Genomic DNA, 18887 nt, shown 5'->3' on the forward strand with positions numbered 1-18887 from the left:
AGTACAGTCCAGGCTGGGCCAGTCCTCCAGGCTGGGCTAAAATCAGGACCTCTGCAACGAGAGTACTCATCTTTATGCTTTATTGAAGCATTTTTAATCTTTCTTGATTCTTTCTGTGCCTCAGAGATGTCTCTCTGCACTGTTTTCATTTCTGTGGCTCTGCGAATCATCACTATATCATACTTTCAAATATCTGGGAGTATCCTCCTTAATACTGTGGGTTGTTTTTTTTTTTTTTTTTTTTTCAGTAATTTCCTGGTTATTTCTTGCCATGCTTATTTTTTCCTGAGAACTTTTTTTTTTTTTTTAAGATTTTATTTATTTGACAGAGAGAGACACCGCCAGAGAGTGAACACAAGCAGGGGGAATGGGGGAGGGAGAACCAGGCTTCCCACCGAGCAGGGAGCCGGATGCAGGGCTGGATCCCAGGACCCTGGGGTTATGACTGAACTACCCAGTTCTGAGAACTTTAGAATAAGCACGTGTATTCTAGTAACCTCCAACCACCCCCCCCCCCCCCGATCTTTAGTGTTTTCATTGATACTGCATGTGTAAATTAGGTCATGGGCATTTGGCAGGAAACAAATAAAGATAACACAAACAGGCTCCAGGTTTCATGGCCCTCAATTCCCGGGTCCTATCTTATATATCAGAGGGCTCGTAGTGCTTGCCACTTCCGTTTCCACAAAGTGGATCAGCATGGTGTCCCTGATGGGAACAAAACAGGCAAAGGCGGCTGAGATCCTGGCGGAGTAAAGAGCGGCATGGAGCTAACGTATATAAAATAATGTGATTTATGGCTCCCACTTACTGGTGAACCAGTCACTTTTTGATCTATTCTCTTGGCCCTTATTCCCAGTCTCAATGAGGCAGGCCCTATTTTTATATACTAGCTGAGCAATAAAACTGAAGATCCTAAAGATAAACTCGCACTCAGCTAACCGTCAGTGGAATAGGAATTTGAACCCAGGCCCCCCAGGTCTTGATTGTGCATTCTCAACCTTGATGCCGAGCTGAGCCGCTCAAGCAAGGTGAAGGGCTTCTGGGAGGCTGGGCAGAAAAAATAAAGAGAAGGATGCTTGCTGAATCAAATCCTACAGACCCAGGACACAGCTGTTGCACCTGGTATCACAACTGGTCAAGGCCACAGCATCTGCATTTATCTTTCCAGGCCCAATGTTTCTGCTATGTGAGCCACAGAAGGCCTGGTACAGAGATTTACCACCTCAGGGTCTCCCAGGTCTTTTTCAGGGCTGACCTTGACCTCAAAGACTGACCTCTTTTCAGATGAAGGGAAGAGCCTTGCTGTTGTCACAGTACTTAATCCCGAGGTTAAGGAGCCAAGGCGATAGTTCCTGTGAGTTTCTGACAATATCCATTCCAAACATCCCACCTATGGTTTTCAGGGAAGATGCTGGCAGGGTGAGCTCAAGCATTTGCTGGGCTCAGTGCAACACGAGAGCTCCCCCACTCACTTGGCCTCTGATGAGCCACCAGCTTATTGCTGGACTGCACAGCACTGAAATTAGGTTCTGCTCAGATCCCCAAGAATCCCCTAAAGTTTGAGTGCGTCCTTCTCCCCAGGCTGTGGTCTCCAAGTCAGGAGCTCCAGGTCCTGCTGGGAAAGGCTCACAGGACACCCGAAGCTCAGGATACCAGCTGCACTCAAACTTTCCAATCCCCCTCTGCAAGAGCTCTTGGTTGCTAAACTGATTAACATGTATCAATTCCGGGGCACCTGGGTGGCTCAGTGGGTTAAGCCTCTGCCTTTGGCTCAGGTCATGATCCCAGGGTCCTGGGATCCAGCCCTACATCCAGCTCTCTGCTCACTGGGGAGCCTGCTCCCGCCCCCTGCCTGCCTCTCTGCCTGTGATTTCTGTCTGTCAAATAAATAAATAAAAATCTTAAAAAAAGTATTTCAGTTCCCTGAGTGGTTGAGATTCTGGAGTACTTGTTCTCAATACAGGAGTGGGGAGGACTTTGCCCCCATTTCAAAATGGCTAGACATATAGATGGTTGTCAACCAGAAGCTGGGAGCAGGGGTCTTCTGGCATCTGGTGGGTAGAGGTCTGGGGTACTGCTAAACATCCTCAACTCAGGGTAGTAGCCATTGCCCCAACAAAAAGTTACCCAGCCCGAACTATGGGGAGGGCCGAGGTCAGGAAACCCTGTCCTAGAGGGTTTCAGCTAGTACAAGAACCCTTGGGAGGCTTGTTTAAAATGCAAAATCCCATCTCCTCTGTGACATTCTAAACCAGCAGGCTTTGGGATGGGATGGGACCCAGGAATCTGCATTTTCAAGCATATCAGATAATGCTCTTAGGTGGATCATCTTCCATCCTGATTCAAAAACTCTGGCCCCCAGACCTGTGTGGGCCTGCCTAAGAACCACCCGGAGTGCATATGACAAGTCTGGGACCATCACTCCATCCCCAGAGACTCTGCTGTACGCTGCCTGGCTGGATCCTGGCATTCGATGGCAGGTTCACGAACAGAACGTGGCTGGAGTTAGGCTAGACTTTGGCCATCTGCCCTCACTTTTCTGCTACTGCATGTGAAGCAAACCTCTGGTGGCTGCCAACTGACTTTGTTCTGGGAAACCCCAAGGTTTATAAACAAAGGTCATTTCCCAGCACACAGACATGGAGCTTATAACCCCTCCCACTGGCTTTCACTTCTGCTCCTCACATTCCCATTGCTACCAACTGTCCTGATTCCGTTCCAAGCAACTAAAACTCACCAAGGGGCTCACGTGAGAGTCTTCATCAAGGAGAGGTGACTCTGTGGCCTGTGGTAAAGGTACACTTCCGTTTGTACCTCCTCTTCCCTGTTCTGAATCTGGGCTGATGGCGTCCCTGCTACAGTCTGGAATAGGCCTGATCTCTCAGGGATGCCGAGGTGGGAGATGGCTTGGAAGGCTGGCATCAGAGCAGCATCAAGCTGGCAAGTTTCCTTAGCTCCTTGCCCTTTGGTTTTCCCAAGCAGTGCCTGGCACGAAGCAACTGCTCAGTAAACATGGGCCGTGGTGGCGCTTACATACCCCTGAAGGACATTTCACCCAGGCTGTGATCTCCTCTGGGGAATTGTCCCTGCCACTCACTACCAGCCCCCTTCTAAGGCTGGAGGCATTGCCCGTGGTGGCATGAACGTCTCTGGAGGTGTCGATCCTTCGCTGGAGCACTGCCCCCTGCCGGCCACCCTCTGTGAGTGCAGCTTCGCTTACCCTGGCCGCCTTGGGTCTTCTCTCCAGGCTTGTCCCGTCCCAGGGCGGTCTCTGAGGCTGCTTCCCTCCCCACTCTGCCACGAAGTGTGGTGCAGGGTTGTCCTACTCTCTGCCCCCGCCCATCTGTAGGGTTCTTATGCTTCGACTGAGTTCTCCAAGCGTCTCTGTCTGAGGCTGACATTAATCGGTGCCATTCAGGTGGCAGGTGGTGGTGGGTGCTTGAAACTGCGACAGACGGCATCTCAGCACAAGTGCTTCTGTCCAGACCCCATGCCCAGACTCAGCCAGCCTGGCATGGCTCCAGGCAGCCCAAGGCTGGATTCTCTGGGACAGCCTAGCCCCGCTGGGCTCCTGTTTGAAAAAGCTCTGGGCTGTCAGAAGAATTTACTGTCCGTTCTAGCCAGTACCCGACCACAGACCTCTGACCTTCTGCCCTTTCTTATTTACTTAAAAAAAACGCTTCCAATCCTGAATCCTTCCTCTGTCCCTGTGAGACATCCGCGTATGGATCTCCTGCAATCTAGTGATGTCCTTCTTTCCTCCAAAATGAAATCAGGAAGGATCAGGCCTCGGTCCAGTGGCTGTGGGAGACACAGCTGACCTCTTGGCCCTTCCACTGACCAACCCTTTGTGATTTCCCACTTTCCCGACTCTACCTGAGCCCCCGCTTTACCCCCTTTCCCTCCTCCCTCATTCTCCCTTTAACTGCCCCTCACCTCAGCACAGATGGGACTGATCTCGGATCTCCCTGCTGCCAGCAGTTACAGAATAACACCTGCCTTCACGGCTTTAACTGATGTCTGGCTGTGTTTATGTTGGACAATTCCTGCTCACCTTGCACTTTCTGCCGTGGGTGTGGGGCTGGAAGCATTGAGAGGAACGCAGTCCTCACCAAGCGGTGGGGGGAGCACCAGATCGTGGTAGGAAGCCGCACACCCACAGTCTGGGCTGCTTGCCTCTGTCCCTGAATGTCTGCGCAGGCAGAAAGGAAGGAATCGGTGGGAAAGTCACTGAGTTGTGGAAGGAGCTGCCAGCCCCAAGCTGCTCAGAGGTGGCCTAGAGAGCAGGGGACGCTCCCCAGGACTCCACCTGAACAGAGGGACAGATACACCTCCCAGGACGGTCTGAGTCGAGCTGCAGCATCCCATCCCAGCGAAACTGAGAAGCCAGGAAAGGGAAACCGAGTGGGGGAAGCAACCACATGTCGCCACCCCCCGTACCCAACCCGGGGCCCCAGGGCCAGTGATCTTCAGCATCCCAGACCTGAGGCCCTAAAGGGGGAATCGCAGGGACAGCAGGGGTCCCAGCCTAGCTTCAGTTACAGTAGCAGCGGGGAGATGCCACACAGCCTTACAGGGTATGTCCCCAGGCCCAGGGCCTGACCCGCAGGGACCCAGGAAAGGTGACCCAAGAAGGTCCCCTCCTTGTATCATTCCCTTTATGTCCCTAGGTCTTTCCGAGGGTCCCATTGTCACTTGTCTCTCCACCCCCTTGACTTCTTGGGAGGGGGCCTTCTGATGCCTGGGACCTTCCCTCCTCTTGAATCACTTCTGGGAACTCGGTGACAGTTACAGGCACCCAGGTCTTCCCCTGCATCCTTGAGGACCTCTTGTATCTTTATCTGCCTGTCCCCCATCGCTGGTGTCCCTGAAGGCTCCTTTCCGGCCTTGTCTCACACTGCACTCCACCCTGTGGCCGCAGGGACCGCATTGTTTTATGCTGAAGACCAGCATCTCCTCCCACCCGACTGGAGCTCACTGGACATTTCCACGTGGATGCCCGGGGTGCACCTGACTTGCCAGGAGACAAAGGGAACCGTAGGCCACCATTTCCTCTTGGAGACCTGCTCCTCTGTGGCCCCTCATGGAGCCTGGCCAGCCACCAGGACCAGAGACCTCCTGCTCTATCGCTCCCCATAGGGCCCCCAGCCCGGAGCCATCCACACCCATCCCTGCCTCCCCCTCTCCCACAGCCCGCAGGCTGGCTACCTTCAGCCCTAACCAGACCTTCCATCAGCCCACTCGCCTCCGTCGTCTCACCAGGCACCCTATTAAGAGGCTCCTGTCCATGGAACACCCTACAGAGATCATCCTAGAAATCAAATAGGGTCATGTCACTCCCCTGCCTTAAAACCCTTTCGTGTTTTTGCACTGCCTTTTGGATCAATGCAAGCTCCTCAGAGTGTCCAGGCTCTTGATGGTTTAGTCCCTCATTTGTCCCCATGCCTCCCCACCCCCAAACCTCTTATCCACCCCCCACCCCCACCCCCACATCGTGAACTGCACTCCCCGGCCCCGGAGAGCCAGTCCTTTCTGCTCATTCGGTTCTAGCCCCCTGCAGGTGGCTGGTCACTGCCCGGGAGCAGGCAGGTGTGTGCGTTCAGGTATTCAGGAATGAGGCAGGCCACGCTCTGGAGATCTGGGGACCTGCTTTATTGCCCAGGCTCAGGGGCTGCGTGCTCTGTATCTGGGGTACAGATGAGTGGGGGTCAGAGTCCTACTGGAACATTCCTGTGTCTTCCTTCTGCCAGGACTGATTCTGGGCAGAAGCCGCGACGGCCGTACCTTCTCCTCCAGGTCTCAGGAGAACGTCATTTTCAGTGTCCACGATCCAGACCGCAGCTCCAAGCCTTCATCCCCGTGTCCCCCATCTACCCACTGAGCACGTGGGAACCGGGTGGACAGGGGCACGGCAGCCAGCAAACTCGGCCTCAGCCAGGACCTGGCCACCTTCATGAGCCACCGGACGCGATCAGGTTCTCAGGACCACCCAGACTCAACATCCCCCACTCCAGGAGGCCCGCAGAGGTCAGGACAGGAAGGGAGTCTGAAAGAGGGTGCAGTGGGATGTCAAAGGGAGGCCCCAGTCAGAGTTCTGAGCAACCAGCCAAGCCCAGAACCAAGAAATCTACGTGAGACGCATCACAACTGACCACTGTTCCAAAGATAATGCCCACTAAATGGAACGTGAATCACATAAATACAGTCAATAAATATTCAAGATTGGTGTCTTCTCCCGGGGGGGGGGGCAATGCGGCAGGGGTCGGGGTGCGGGTGCCTGATGTCTCAGCTGCAAATCTCCTGGGAGGAGGGCACAGGTGGGGGTCCTGCGTTCCCTCTGGTCTGGTGCCTGCACATTCTGCCTTCCAGACCTCGTCCGCTGGCGCTCCGCCACCCTCCCCTTCCCAGCACAGAGCCCAGCCGCTCCGGGGCGGACAGGTCTGGTGCGGGCCTCAGGGGCCAGGTCGGGCCCAGAGGGCCACAGGGGCACCCAAAGCTCATCCACGCCTGTCTCTCTTCAGCCTGACTCCAGATGACATAGTTGCTGCCAATCGGGGGAGGGGGCTCTGAAACCCATTCCCCTGCCATCCAGTGAGGGACTCCAGGCCTGGGGCGGGACTCAGACAGCTCCAGACAGCACGGAGCTTCCCCACAGAGGAGGGACGGAGGCAGGGGGGAGAGGATATTCTAAGGAGATAGAGCTTTCTTGGCAAGCCCATTTAAGTGACTTTAGGACTACAAAGAATCCTAAACATATTGGGTTCAATCCTGATCCAAATCACTATGTTGCTTTTTGCATGTGAGTGTTTTTTCCGTTACTTCAGCTTTTTAAGAAATTTCACATCTATCTGTGTCCGAAAACTAAAGAATTCCAGGAAAGGCCTTTGCGACACCCCGATTGGGTCTCTCTGCGTCACAGAGATGCTGCCCGGAGTCGTATAGCAGGACTGTGGCGGAGCTGATGGGAACCAGCGGACTCCCCGTCCGGGGCTTTCTCCCTGGTCCAGCCCGACCCGGGCTTGGCGCATCCCGGCTGGACACCGCTTCTCCACAGGACAGGCTGCCTCACTGGTAAAAGGCAAGTCCTACCCCCGTCAGCTCCTGCCCGAGGTCTCCTTGGGAGGAGCAGGGGGAGTCTGAGGGCTGGTGTCTTTTGCTCCAGCCTGACTCAGCTCCGGGCTTCCCGAGGCCCAGACCGGATGGAGAAGGCAGGAGCTGCTGGAACCAGGCAGGTCCCAGGGGAGGAAGCCAGGGAGGGACCCAGATACAGCTGTGAGGGTGGGGACAAAGGGGTCGCCGGGGACAGGACAGCCAAAGTCATCCAGGGAGCTGGGGCACCTGAAAAGCACATCACATGAAGAGGTCACCTCCTGGCTGTGGAGACCCCCCCCCAACCCCTTCCCACGTCCTCCCTGGAGAACTTCCTTGTCCCTGCCTCTGCCTCGGCCACTTGGCCCACTTCAAATGTCCCTCTCTCCGGTCAGTGTCTCAAGGCCCCGTGCCCCAACGCTCCCTCATCCAGAAGAGATGCTGCACCCTGGCCCCCCCCACCCCGTCTGCAGTGCGCGGACCCACCACCGTGGCTCGGCCTGACCGGCCGCCCGAGGACCCTGGTCTTCCCTCAGTCCCTGACGCCTTGCATGGCGCCAGGCGGGGACAGTATCAGGTGCTCTGTGTCTTTGTCTTTTCTCGTCCAGTAAATGAGTGCCTGAATCTGAGCACGAACTCTTAGGGCACCTGGGGGCTCAGGTCATGATTCCAGAGTCCTGGGATCGAGTCCTGCAGAGGGCTCCCTGCTACTCCTTCTCCCTCTGCCTCCCCCCGCCCCGCCCCCGGCCGGGCGCTCTCAAATAAAAAACAAAATAAAATGAAGTGAACAGGAACTCTAATGACTGCCCTGCCAGCTCTTCTCCCACACCTCAGTCCCCTTTCCCACCCGCACGGCCTGGGCCCCCCTGGTACCTGGGGCCGAAGCGGCAGTGGTCACTCCCACAGGAAGCGGACGTACCAGATGGTCTCATTCTTCAGCTGCGGCCCGAAAAGGGGGTTCAGCTGAGCCAGGATAGTGATGAGCCAGCTGCCAGGGACAGCACAGTGAGGGTGAGCCAGGACGCGGCAGGACCCTGCCCTCTGCCTCTGGTCACATGCCAACCCAGCCACGGGTTTTGTCCTCGGCATTATCCCCGAGTTGATGTGTTGCAAACGTAATTTCTAGTGCAGCTTTCTCTTAAGCTGCCCCCGTTTTCCACCTCTGTGCCCCTGCTCAGAAGCCAGCCTCCTTTCCCCAGATGTCCATTCAGTATTTGTAATCGTGCAGAGCCCGAGCACGGGCCGGTTCCCAGCCACCACCTGCTCCGTCCCGGTCTCTGAGCCAGCAAACCCCAGCCCCTCCGAGGCCCTCCCTGGGACCGATGAGGACGTTCTGCCAATCCCCGAAGGACCGAGAAACAGCACAGTGGGTCTCAGAGATGCTCGGTCTGGGGAGAACCGTGAAACCCGTCCACTTCCTCCCCCGTGTGTGAGCGCACATCTCAGAGTCGTCATTACTTTTAACAAGTTTCATTTTTTTGTTGTTAATAGGAGGTCGAAAATCGTTAACATGAGATAAAGTGAAAGGAGAGAACTAGCTAATAGGAATAAATGGTTCGTGATCCAATTAGAGAAAATAGTTTTTTTGTGTGTTTTTAAAGATTTTATTTATTTATCTGATAGACAGAGATCACAAGTAGGCAGAGAGGCAGGCAGAGAGAGAGGAAGGGAAGCAGGCTCCCCACTGAGCAGAGAGCCCGATGTGGGGCTCGATCCCAGGACCCTGGGATCATGACCTGAGCCAAAGGCAGAGGTTTTGACCCACTGAGCCACCCAGACGCCCCTATAAAACAGGTTTTAACTACAAAACATAACCCAAATCTGAAAGCAGTCACGTACTGTTTTTAAGGGTGGGCCTTGAGCTATGCATTTTGACGAATTTGGCAGTCTTGAGAAATTTTCCAGGCGCTTTCGTTTATCGATTTGTTATTCCAGTTACTTTAAAACAATGTGTCACCTTTCGAAGAATCAGTAGCTCATCACTCTTACCTGTCCTATTTTGACTGTTCGGAATTCAGAACACCCCAGCTATGTCAAGCCTAACCCACAAAAAGAGTGGATGAGACCCGGGACGATGGGAAGCCATACAGGGGTCACGTGGCTTGACTGACCACGGGAGGGGCTTCCCTCAAAACCAGAACTTGGCCTTATTCCCTGGGTTGGCAGGTAGGATGACTTAAACACAAGGTGACGTGAAAGGCCTGGGTGGAAGGAGGGGTGTCCTTTCTTGTAACGGGGGAGGGGCTTTGGTGAATGGTAGTTTAAGAAGAGAATATCTGGACATTCGGGACCTGAACATGGACTCCCTCACTCTGTCCAGGTCCTTGGATCCCCTGGAACTCTCCTTTGATATCCCCAGGGCCACCCTGTCCCAAGTTAGAAGACCCCCGCCCATCTGGTGGTTCAAAACTGGCTGTGTCACAGACACCCAGGAGCAGGTATTAAAAATACGGACTCCTAAGTGCAGACCTTTGCAAACTGTGATTGGGTGGGTCTAGGGCGTGGGCCTAAAAGCTGCATTTTACACTCTCTCCAGGAGATTCTGATGCCCAGACGGAGCTGGCCCACTGCAGCCTACAGACTGGACAAAGCCTGTTCAGGTGACACAATCGTAAGCGGACCCCAGAGCCCACGATTTCCAGCCCATCGCTCTCTCTGCCATACCAAACCACCTTCTTTCCCAGGCTTTATGGATTCAGCCTTTAAGAAGTGGAATCTGGGGGCGCCTGGGTGGCTCAGTGGTTTAAGCCTCTGCCTTCGGCTCAGGTCATGATCTCAGGGTCCTGGGATCGAGCCCCACATCGGGCTCTCCACTCAGTGGGGAGCCTGTTTCTCCCTCTCTCTCTGCCTGCCTCTCTGCCTGCTTGTGACCTCTCTCTCTGTCAAATAAATAAATAAAATATTAAAAAAAAAAAAAAAAGAAGAAGTGGAATCTGTCACCACCAGGACAGAGGGGAGAGGAGGCTAGGGAGAGGAGGGACGACTGTGAGCCGGGGAGTAGTACTCACAAGAGGTAACAGCAGACGGCGGTGGCCACCAGCATGGTGATGATCACTCTGCAATGGAAGGGACAGGCAGGTCAGGATGGGTGGAACCAGAACCCTCGACAGGCCTGGCCGGAGCCAGAGAAAGAGCTCCTGGGGTCGGCTCCTTTCCTGCCCCTTCCTGATGCCGCTGAACACAGGAGGCTGAGTTCTCTTCAGGGTGAGAATTGTTAAGACGGAAGATAAAAACTCCAAGGGTCACCTCAGGGGAAACACATCTTGCCCACACCCAAGTTGCGTTGCGAACTCCCTTCATCTCCTTCTCCACACCCACGCTTTCTCCATCTTCATGGAGATGGAGACACCCACCCTGCTGCATTTGTGGTCTCTGGAATGCAAACTTCATGGGGCACGGGGATGGAACACAGAAGCTGGCAGGAGGCAAGGAGCCTGTGAGCCATTTCTGAGGCAGGGTTAGTGGTAAAGGGAGCAGGAACTAGCTACCTGTGTCCACACAAAGAGGACTGGAGACAGAAGCTTAAAATGCAGCAGGAGAGACTTCAGTTAGACAGAACTCACCAGGGTTTGCAGGAGAGGGGAGAGACTAAAATGGTTCGCAAAGTGACGTGGTGGGACCCTGGGCCCCGCAGATCTTGAAGACCAGAGACCTCGCCCATATGTCCAAGCGGCCTCCAGCCAAAGCTAAACCTAATCCAGACCAGGCCCCAGGACCCCTGGTCTAAAGCACCTGAAAGTGCCAGAAAATTACATTTGATCCATTCCTTCCACATTACTAAGCCTCGTGGATCTACCGTGGCGAAGGAGACAATTCACCCAGAGGAACTTGTAATCAAGAGGAGACAGCACTTCCTAACCGAGGGTAAAATGATGCAGACGCTGATAAGCGGTGCAACAGATAGAGAAATCTGCTAAGGCCCTTCAAAAAACAATAATACCCGCTAAAAATTATTCGATGCATAACACGTGCGACGGGCTGGTAAGAGTTTTGCAAGCATTATCTCGGGTAACCCTCACAGCAGCCTTAGAAGGCAGGTACAGCATCATTTTACCTATGAAGGAAGCGAGGCTTGAAGGGGTAACATTCGCTCAAGGTCACCGCCGGCGAGGGGTGGGCAAACCGTATCAGACGCCAGCCACGGCCTCCAGCATCACCGGCTACAGGAGGAGGGGGCCTTAACTGCCTCCCGTGACAGTCGGCTCTCCACCTTTCTAAAGCACCACGGGCTCTGCCCTTTGGCTCCGACCGCGCGCCTGTTCCGAACTGCGCGCGGCCAGTGCAGACCAGCAGGAGTGCGGCGCCCGGCAGGCCTCGGCCCAGCGCTCGCTGCAGCGCCCGCCGCCGCCCGGGGAGGGGTCCGCAGGGAGACCGGGCCCGCGCGCCATCCTTACCCGCGGTTGGGTCCTTTGGGCACGAACCAGGGCCCGGCGATGCCGATGAGCCCCCAGAACGTGGTGAAGATGATGACCGGGAGGGCGAAGGAATGAGCCGTCATGGCCAGGCGCGGGATGCTCAGGCTGGGGTGCAGCGCCGAACCGCAGACACTCGGGTGCGCGGGGTCCCAGACGGTCGGTGGGCGCCGAGCATGCGCAGCAGGACCCGGCGGCGCACGGGAGCGCGCGCAGTCGGCCCCGCGCAGGCGCGAGCGCGTCTCTCCGGCGGGGGCGGGCCTTCCGAGCCGCCGGGTTTAGGTAGCTCGGATCAGCTTCTGATAAGCTCTGACCCGCGGGACTTACAGGGCAGAGACGTGTGTCCAAATAAACTCAGCTTTATTCAGGTAGCAAAATGCTGAGAATCAAACATGGTTTTTTTAAACCTCATCTGCACCTCTTTGAATCCAGAAGAGGAGAGGACCTCCCCTTGCCAATCACCCTGAGCATCCCTTGCTGACGGACACCTGCACCAGGCAGGCAATTGGCCAGTCTTCCCACTGTCTTCCAAATACTTAGCACCCTAGGAACTCCACCTGTGCTTGAGAGAGAAGCAGAAGTCGGGAGTAGATTACACTGAGGTGTCTGGCAAGGACGGGGGGGCTGAGGTCCCTCCCTCCCGCCCGGTCTCTATGGCTACTGGAACCAACCATCGGTTACAGTGCTGGTTAATTCAGAACGTCAGACGCTGTGGGCAGCAGTTACGGGGTGGGGGGATGCCAGGATCAGAGGAGATGCTATGAAGATTACAGGACGGGAAGGAGGGTGGAGGCATAGCTCGGACTCTGGCAAAAGCCTCGCCCCTTCTATTTCCCGTGCCCTTCAGCTTGCTTTCTTGCAAGGCAAAAATAGGACGGCTCTCCAACAAGGGCATCTCCAGGCCCTGGGTTTGAAATGCAGGGAGTGTCTTGAAACAAAACAGAGTTCAGGCTGGCGCTCACCACATGTCAGCCCTGGGCCCTGCACAAAAAGTTGGGTAGTCCTCTTTGCCATTAGCTAGCACGCCTGCGCCCCACGAGAAATGTGGATAGTGCAAACCTCTATGACAGACAGCATTTTCAGTCACCTTCTCCAAGGGGCCCGACCTTCTCAAAAGCTGGCAGTGCGCTCTTCCTTAGTACATGGATGTGGAGGCCGGATGCTTCCCTACCTGGCCTCCACCTCCGTGCCTGGAGTGGCACAGGGCATTGTGTGTGTGGAACTCACACACAACACTGCTGGAGGGACTGGCCTCGTGCTCTGAGGATTCTTAAAGAATGGAAGAGGCCATGAGGAGGAGGCTTGCCAGAAAGTCACCTCAATTTGGAATCTAGGAATAGGGTGTAGGGTGACAACCCCCACTTTGAAGGGTCTTTCTCTCTTCCATCCCACCACCTCACACCCACAACACCTAGCCTCCGGCAGATCCCTGAACTCCCCATAGAACCTTACGTGGATGGGGGAGGGAGGGCCGGGCTCCCATGCCGATGGGGTGGCCACAGCTGTAGCTGCAGGGGCCTGTGTATACCTCAGACCCCAGACCACGGGACTGGGAGAGAGACAGTTCCACAGGCTAAATTAAAGGCAGAGAGTGAGGGCGAATTCTGGCCCCCAGCTGAAAACAGGAAGGCGAGGGCACTAAGGCTAAGTGCTGAGGGTGGGTGGCGGGAAGGGAGAGTCGGAAACATCGGGTACTGGGGGACACTGGATCCCAGCACCACCTTAGGACTGGGAGGAGGACAGACTGCTGGCTGAGGGCCAGACACCTTGTACTTGGAGCAGAGGACAGGGCCGCCAGGTGCGAGGCTGGGATGCAGCACCACTGCCGGCCTGTCTGAAACTCGAAAATTGGGGCGCGAAGAAGCCCTTCCCTCTAACCTCCCCATTTCCCACCCGTGGTTGGGAAGGCAGGACCTAGGCCCCACAACATCCCCACCAGATAAGCAGGCTTGGATCCTGCCCCTAAAATGAAGCTGCCCTGGAAGGGAAAGTGCTTCACTTCTGGGAGGCAGGGGAGATGGGGTGGGGGTCCTCAAGTTTGAGTGGACCCACAAAGTTCCTGGAGGATCCTGCGGACAATGGACCATCCCTGAGCCCCAGTCCCACAGATCTGATCAGGCAGGTATGGGGGGCCATATTTAACAAGCGCCCCTAGTGATTCCTTGGCTGGGTCCCAGAGCAACTTTGGGAAGAGCGGCATACTTAGGGAGCACATCTTCCCACAGTGAGGACGTTGGTAGCAAGGGACAGGGACAAGGGCTGAAGGCAGCTAAGTCCGCTCTGTGCTTCCCGAGGTCTGTCTTTCGGGGAGCTGGAGGCACCGTCCGCAGACCAGGAGCCAGCAGGCACTTGGATTCTCTGCTGCCATGTCATGGAGAGGGAAATTGAGGCACAGAAAAGAGGAAGGGATTAATTATGGTTGAACCTCTGCCTGCACCAGAGCGGGGGCTGGACAGTAAGCCTCCCTGGGGCAAGCGTGGACGTGTCCGCCCCTCCGGAGCCTGGGCTCACGTCCAGCACCCGTGCAGGTCACACAGAAGGGCTGCCCCCGGTGGGAGGCAGCAGCTCACCCCCAGAAAGACTTTCCTCCGTGGTCCTGGGGCTACAGGACAGTGGTCTCTCTTGAGGGCTTTGTGCAAAGGGTTTTGCTTGGCTCATCCTAAGGGAGGCCCTGGGAAGAGGGGGAGGAATTCTCTGCTGTGAGCCTCCCGTCTGTTGTGGAGGCTTCCCTGTGTCTGCCATGGAGCCGGAGTCACAGATCCCAGAGCCAGGCCAGTTGTCCACAGAGCCTGGTCACCCTCCGCCGGTCCCCAGGCACCTCCTCCGTGCCACTGCCTCCCTGCAACGCTCCCGCACCATCCTGCGGGGCTGGGATGCTCCTTTTAGCCCTTACCCTCAACAGTCTCTCCCACGTCAGAGAAGTCCTCTTGCCCCCAGAACATGGGGGCATCTTTCCTGATAGGATCATTTCCTGAAGCACCTGGAAGATGAATCTGAGGTGGGGACCTTTCTGCCTGTTTCAGTGCTGTGGGGTCACCGCTGCTTAGAGAGGGGCCTTGGTAAACAGGCTGCGCTCCTGAATCCCGTGCCTCTCTGGGAGGTGGGCTTAATCGTCTTGTCACTGCCCACTCCTGGTACTTAGAGAGTCCCCGCAAAGGAAGATTCTAGGGCAGCCTAGATTCTGCAGAGAGCCTGTCACCACGATTCCAAGGGGCAGGGCAGCAGGGAGGTCTCCAAGGCAATCCCTAGGAGCCCTGCTCCTATGGGAACTCTCCGTCAGGACAGCTCAGGGGCCTCTTGGCTGGTACGGGGGTACAGGAGTCTGTCAGGAGGGTCCACAATGCAGTCCTTCAGGGTCTCCGCTGGCTGCCTGTAGGCTGGGATGGGTGGCTTCTGGATCACAGCCTCCTCCATATAGAATGGCCCCGTCTTCTCCTTCCTGAGCCCCGCTCCTTGTGCGAGAGGAAAGAGAACCCACAATTACACTGAGGGGAAAACAGACTGGATGACGATTCCTTTCCCACGTCAGCTGTACCCCAAGGTATGCTCGGTGAGGACGGCACACAGAATAGGCTGGAGACGGGACGGTGGCCGCTCTCGGCAGGCTGGCTCGAGTCCTGCTCTGGTCTTCTCTCGCCCTGGGGTGTGGGTCTCACCCGGGGCGACTCTGCCCTCCAGGAGACACATGGCAATGCCTGGACACACTTCCGGTCACTACAACTGGGTGAGTGCTGTGGGGACCCAGCGGGTGTACAGGGTGCAGGTCAGGGATGCTGAAGATCCCACCAGGCACAGGCCAGGCACCACGGCAAGGACTGATCCGGCCCTCAGTGCCGAGAGTGCAGAGGTTGAGAACCCTGCCTAGGAAGGAGGGTCTCATCCTATCAAACTGGGTGGTGTCCTCTATTTGCTTCAGGGGTACCAAGCCCACCACGCCAGTGAGAACACACCTGAGTGTGTTCTCCTTCACCCCCACGGGACTGGACGCGGGGAGCAGCTGACGCAGCGAATGCGTGCGTGAAGGGCGCGCCGCCTGCCTCCCCACGCCGGTCCTCCCTGTCTCTTCTGTCCACCTCGAGCCTGGGCCCCTCGCCTTGCCCAGCAATGGGGCCGGGGCCACCCTGCTTCCTGCGGAGCCTCTGTCAATCCTGAGACCCGGTCCCCTGCCGACCACAGACCCGGCAGCAGCCCAGGAGAGCACGAGCGCTGGAAGGTTTCCAGAAATAAGAAAGTGTCAAGGAAGAAACTTCACTGCCGTCACTGGGAAGGAAAACGTGAACAGCCTGGAGAGCCTCTTTGGTTTTCCGGGACTGCTTGGACAGAGGAAAATGTCTTGTCTCAGACCCAGTAACTCACCTGCCACGGAACGTAGTTTCCCCTCCAGCCAGGTCCGACGCCAGCCCTCCAGTCTAGCGCTCGGGGGGGGGGGGGGGGGGGGCAGTGAGGCCCCGCTCGTCAAGGATCCCCTCCCCACCCGGCAAGCCCCAGCCCTCTCCACCACCCAGCCGCCGCACTGACTTCTTCCCTCCCGAAAGAGTCTACCCAGCCCCGCGGAGAACGTGTCTCGTGCTCCGGTTACTTGGGGCAGTGGGCTGGACCTCCACAGGGTGCCAGATGCTGTACCCTCTGCCGGAGCAACACCAAAGCGCAACAAGGTGAGCTGGCCCGAGGTCACGCAGCAGCGAGCAGAGCCAAAATCTGAGCCTGCCTGGGGCAGAGTGGCTCGCAAGATACCCACTCCTAGCCGTACGCTCTGCCAGCTGGTGTGTGTGTGTGCGCGCGCGCGTGCCCCACCTCCCTCTCTGGATCAGAAGCCGAGAGCACGGGTCGCCTCCGGAGCACCCACTGGGGATGCCCGAGACCAAGCCTCAGGTGACAGCTGCCATTGCCAGACTGTCCCAGACTTCAAGGTCAGCGTGGGATCACGAAGCTCAGACTGGCTTCCCTTGCTCTCCTGCGCCGGGAGACCCTGTCACGGGTGCTTACGTGCGTGGGCGCGGGGCGGCACTCGGGCGCACGCGTAGACGTGGCTGAACCGCCGGCCGGAGGAGGTCAGGTACCAGGCTGGATGGCGGGCTGTGGGTCGTACTCCGTGACGGCCACCCCATTCACCGCTGTCATCATGAGCATGTTGATCACCTCGTTGGAGAGCTTGGTCCTCTCGTCGGTCCTGATCCAGTTCATGGCACTGAAGCCCCGCTCGCAGCAGGCGGTGCACACGGGCACGCGGACCACCACGGCCACGAGCCTGCTCAGCAGGGGGAAGCGGCAGCCCTGCGCCAGGGCGTTCTTACAGAGCATGGAGAACGGGAGGTTCCTGCCCGTGACTTTCAGCCCCAGCCACTCCTCCAGGAGCGCCTCCTTGCTGTATCCCGCGGGGAGCGAGAGCTCGAAGGACCTGGCAAGGGCCAGAATATCCTCGTTCCCGAAACTGGCCAGTTCCAGCCCACTTGACCAGGCCACGGTGTCAAACACCTCCATGTTCTTGAGCTGCGGGGGCCGGGCTGTGTCAAACCTTCGCTGGAGGTACTCGATCCCCGTGACGATCACCTTCTCCCGGTCCGCCTGGAAGCGCTATCCCGCCCCCTCCTGTCTGTCCAGGGAGATGCCGTGCAGCCGCCCCTCTCGGAAGCCGGCCTTGAACTCGTCCTCCTTGGGACCCGCCTGGTGACGCAGGGTCTCCAGGGCTACGTAGGCCGGTCCCAGCGCCGAGTTCACCTCTGTGATCGGCACCATCTCCTTCTGGCTCACCTCCGACGGGGGCCTGTAGATGCTCAGGAAGTCCAAAAGGAAGTGGCAGAACTTGACGAAGTGGGAGCTCTTCATCAGCTTCAGCAGGCCCTTGGCCCTGTGCCCCGTCTGGGCCCCCGCTTCCGCCACCGCCTGGAGGTGCCCTGCCAGGGCCGGCCAGCTCACGACGAGCGCGTTCAGCGTGCGCCTCCTGCTGGCCACCCGGCGCACGGCGTTCAGGTCCTGGAGACGGAGGATCTCCTGCTCCAGGGGCCCGGCGCCCTCCTGCAGCCCGTTCAGCCTCTTGTTGGAGGACTGATAGAACTTGAAGACCGTGCGAATGTGTCGCTCACACTTCTTCACCAGATCGATGCCCCCACACGCGTCCACCACGGCCAGGTGCAGCCGGTGGGCGACACAGTGGACGGGCAGCAGCTGGGGGATGACCTCTTGGAACTTTTCCACCAGGCTCCCTCTGCTGCTCAGCACGGTGGAGCCGTCGGTTCCCAGGCCCACCACCCAGCCGGCTTCCGGAAGGGGATGTCCAGCTCGTCCAGGGCAGAGACCACGGTCTCAAAGTAGCCGTCCACCGTCTCACTGTGGAGAGGGGCCAAGGTGATGTACGACTCTTTCACCTCCGTCCCCTTAAAGTAGCGGAGATAAATCCCCACGCAGGCCTGGTCCGAGGCGTCCGTGCAGCGGTCCAGCAGCACGCAGCCCCCCTGCGATCCTGGGACATCAGCGGCTCATAAGCTTAATCAGCCACCTTGGCCATAGATGCTACTGGATAAACAGGTGACTTTAATCCTCTTTCGAGGCAGCAAAGAAATGAGGTTAAACATCTGTAAGTCTCACGAGCCTCAGAAAGAAGGAGTCTACGCAGCAGCTGCGAGCTAGTAAGCCCCGACTAAGAGATGCAGAACAGCGAGCTTGCACAGACCAGTGGTGCTGCCCCTGGAAACCGGAGTTGGAGGCAAGAAGGGCGGCTCCCGGGCCCGCGGGTCACACAGCTCCTCACAAGCAGGGCCTCCCGCACGAGCCCCATCAGCTGTGCCACGGGTCCTGTGAGCACATCTGCTCATCAAAGGGCCCCCTTTGTCCCGCATTGTCCCTGTTTCCCTACTTGACACTTGGAAGGCGGAGGTAGTTTCTTGCTCGTCTTTGCCCAGCAGAGCCTGACACAAGGCCCGGTGCGCCGCAGCCAGAATCATCACCGCCACCCCGCAGCTTGCGGATCACGTGATGCATGTATATATTTATATCTGTTACACGTGCATGTGTGTATCTGATATTCACTAATAAAAATGTAATCACATACACTGTTAAAGTGCGGTAGACTGAACACATATCCTTTTTTTAAAAAATACTTTATTTATTTGACAGAGAGAGAGAGATCACAAGTAGGCAGAGAGGCAGGCAGAGAGAGAGAGGGAAGCAGACTCCCCGCTGAGCAGAGAGTCCGATGCGGCGCTCGATCCCAGGACCCTGAGATCATGACCTGAGCCGAAGGCAGAGGCTTAACCCACTGAGCCACCCAGGCGCCCCTGAACATGTATTCTTCTTAAAACATCTCTAAGATGAGGGCCAAGGAGTAGTACTACTACTAATAATAATACAAAGAAATGTTAATGCATTTTGGGAAGAAGGAAAGGA

General features: G+C 56.8%; 2 protein-coding genes across 4 annotated transcripts; both read right to left on the minus strand.

The window, feature by feature from the left end:
• Window positions 1-5638: 5638 nt before the first annotated feature.
• On the minus strand, window positions 5639-11726 carry ATP6V0E2 (ATPase H+ transporting V0 subunit e2). 2 transcript variants are annotated; one of them, XM_046020051.1, is made up of 4 exons: window positions 11487-11726; window positions 10101-10148; window positions 7966-8080; window positions 5639-6049 (listed from the first exon to the last, which is right to left on the minus strand). In XM_046020051.1, exons 1-3 carry the CDS (start codon window positions 11588-11590, stop codon window positions 7987-7989), a joined length of 246 nt encoding a protein of 81 aa, XP_045876007.1. In that variant the 5' UTR covers window positions 11591-11726; the 3' UTR covers window positions 5639-6049; window positions 7966-7986. The 2 variants fall into 2 exon arrangements, with proteins under 2 accessions (XP_045876007.1, XP_045876006.1); XM_046020050.1 differs by having other exon boundaries at window positions 5639-7341.
• A 259-nt stretch (window positions 11727-11985) lies between these two features.
• ZNF862 (zinc finger protein 862) lies at window positions 11986-17333 on the minus strand. 2 transcript variants are annotated; one of them, XM_046020049.1, is made up of 3 exons: window positions 16491-17333; window positions 14398-14956; window positions 11986-12061 (listed from the first exon to the last, which is right to left on the minus strand). In XM_046020049.1, the coding sequence occupies exon 1, from the start codon at window positions 16983-16985 to the stop codon at window positions 16557-16559; it is 429 nt and encodes a 142-aa protein (XP_045876005.1). In that variant the 5' UTR covers window positions 16986-17333; the 3' UTR covers window positions 11986-12061; window positions 14398-14956; window positions 16491-16556. The 2 variants fall into 2 exon arrangements, with proteins under 2 accessions (XP_045876005.1, XP_045876004.1); XM_046020048.1 differs by lacking the exon at window positions 11986-12061 and having other exon boundaries at window positions 12780-14956.
• Window positions 17334-18887: the final 1554 nt, after the last annotated feature.

Source organism: Meles meles, chromosome 10, assembly GCF_922984935.1.
Source record: "Meles meles chromosome 10, mMelMel3.1 paternal haplotype, whole genome shotgun sequence".
In the NCBI taxonomy this organism is placed as follows: Eukaryota; Metazoa; Chordata; class Mammalia; order Carnivora; family Mustelidae; genus Meles; species Meles meles.

Bases quoted from the DNA above. Each gene is read 5' to 3' on its own strand.
- ATP6V0E2 (XM_046020051.1), bottom strand. From the start codon at position 11,590: ATGACGGCTCATTCCTTCGCCCTCCCGGTCATCATCTTCACCACGTTC. The intron at 10,149-11,486 runs GTAAGGATGGCG...CTTCCATTGCAG, and splicing joins CCCAAAGGACCCAACCGCGG to AGTGATCATCACCATGCTGG. The intron at 8,081-10,100 runs GTGAGTACTACT...TGTCCCTGGCAG, and splicing joins GCCGTCTGCTGTTACCTCTT to CTGGCTCATCACTATCCTGG.
- ZNF862 (XM_046020049.1), bottom strand. From the start codon at position 16,985: ATGGAGGTGTTTGACACCGTGGCCTGGTCAAGTGGGCTGGAACTGGCC.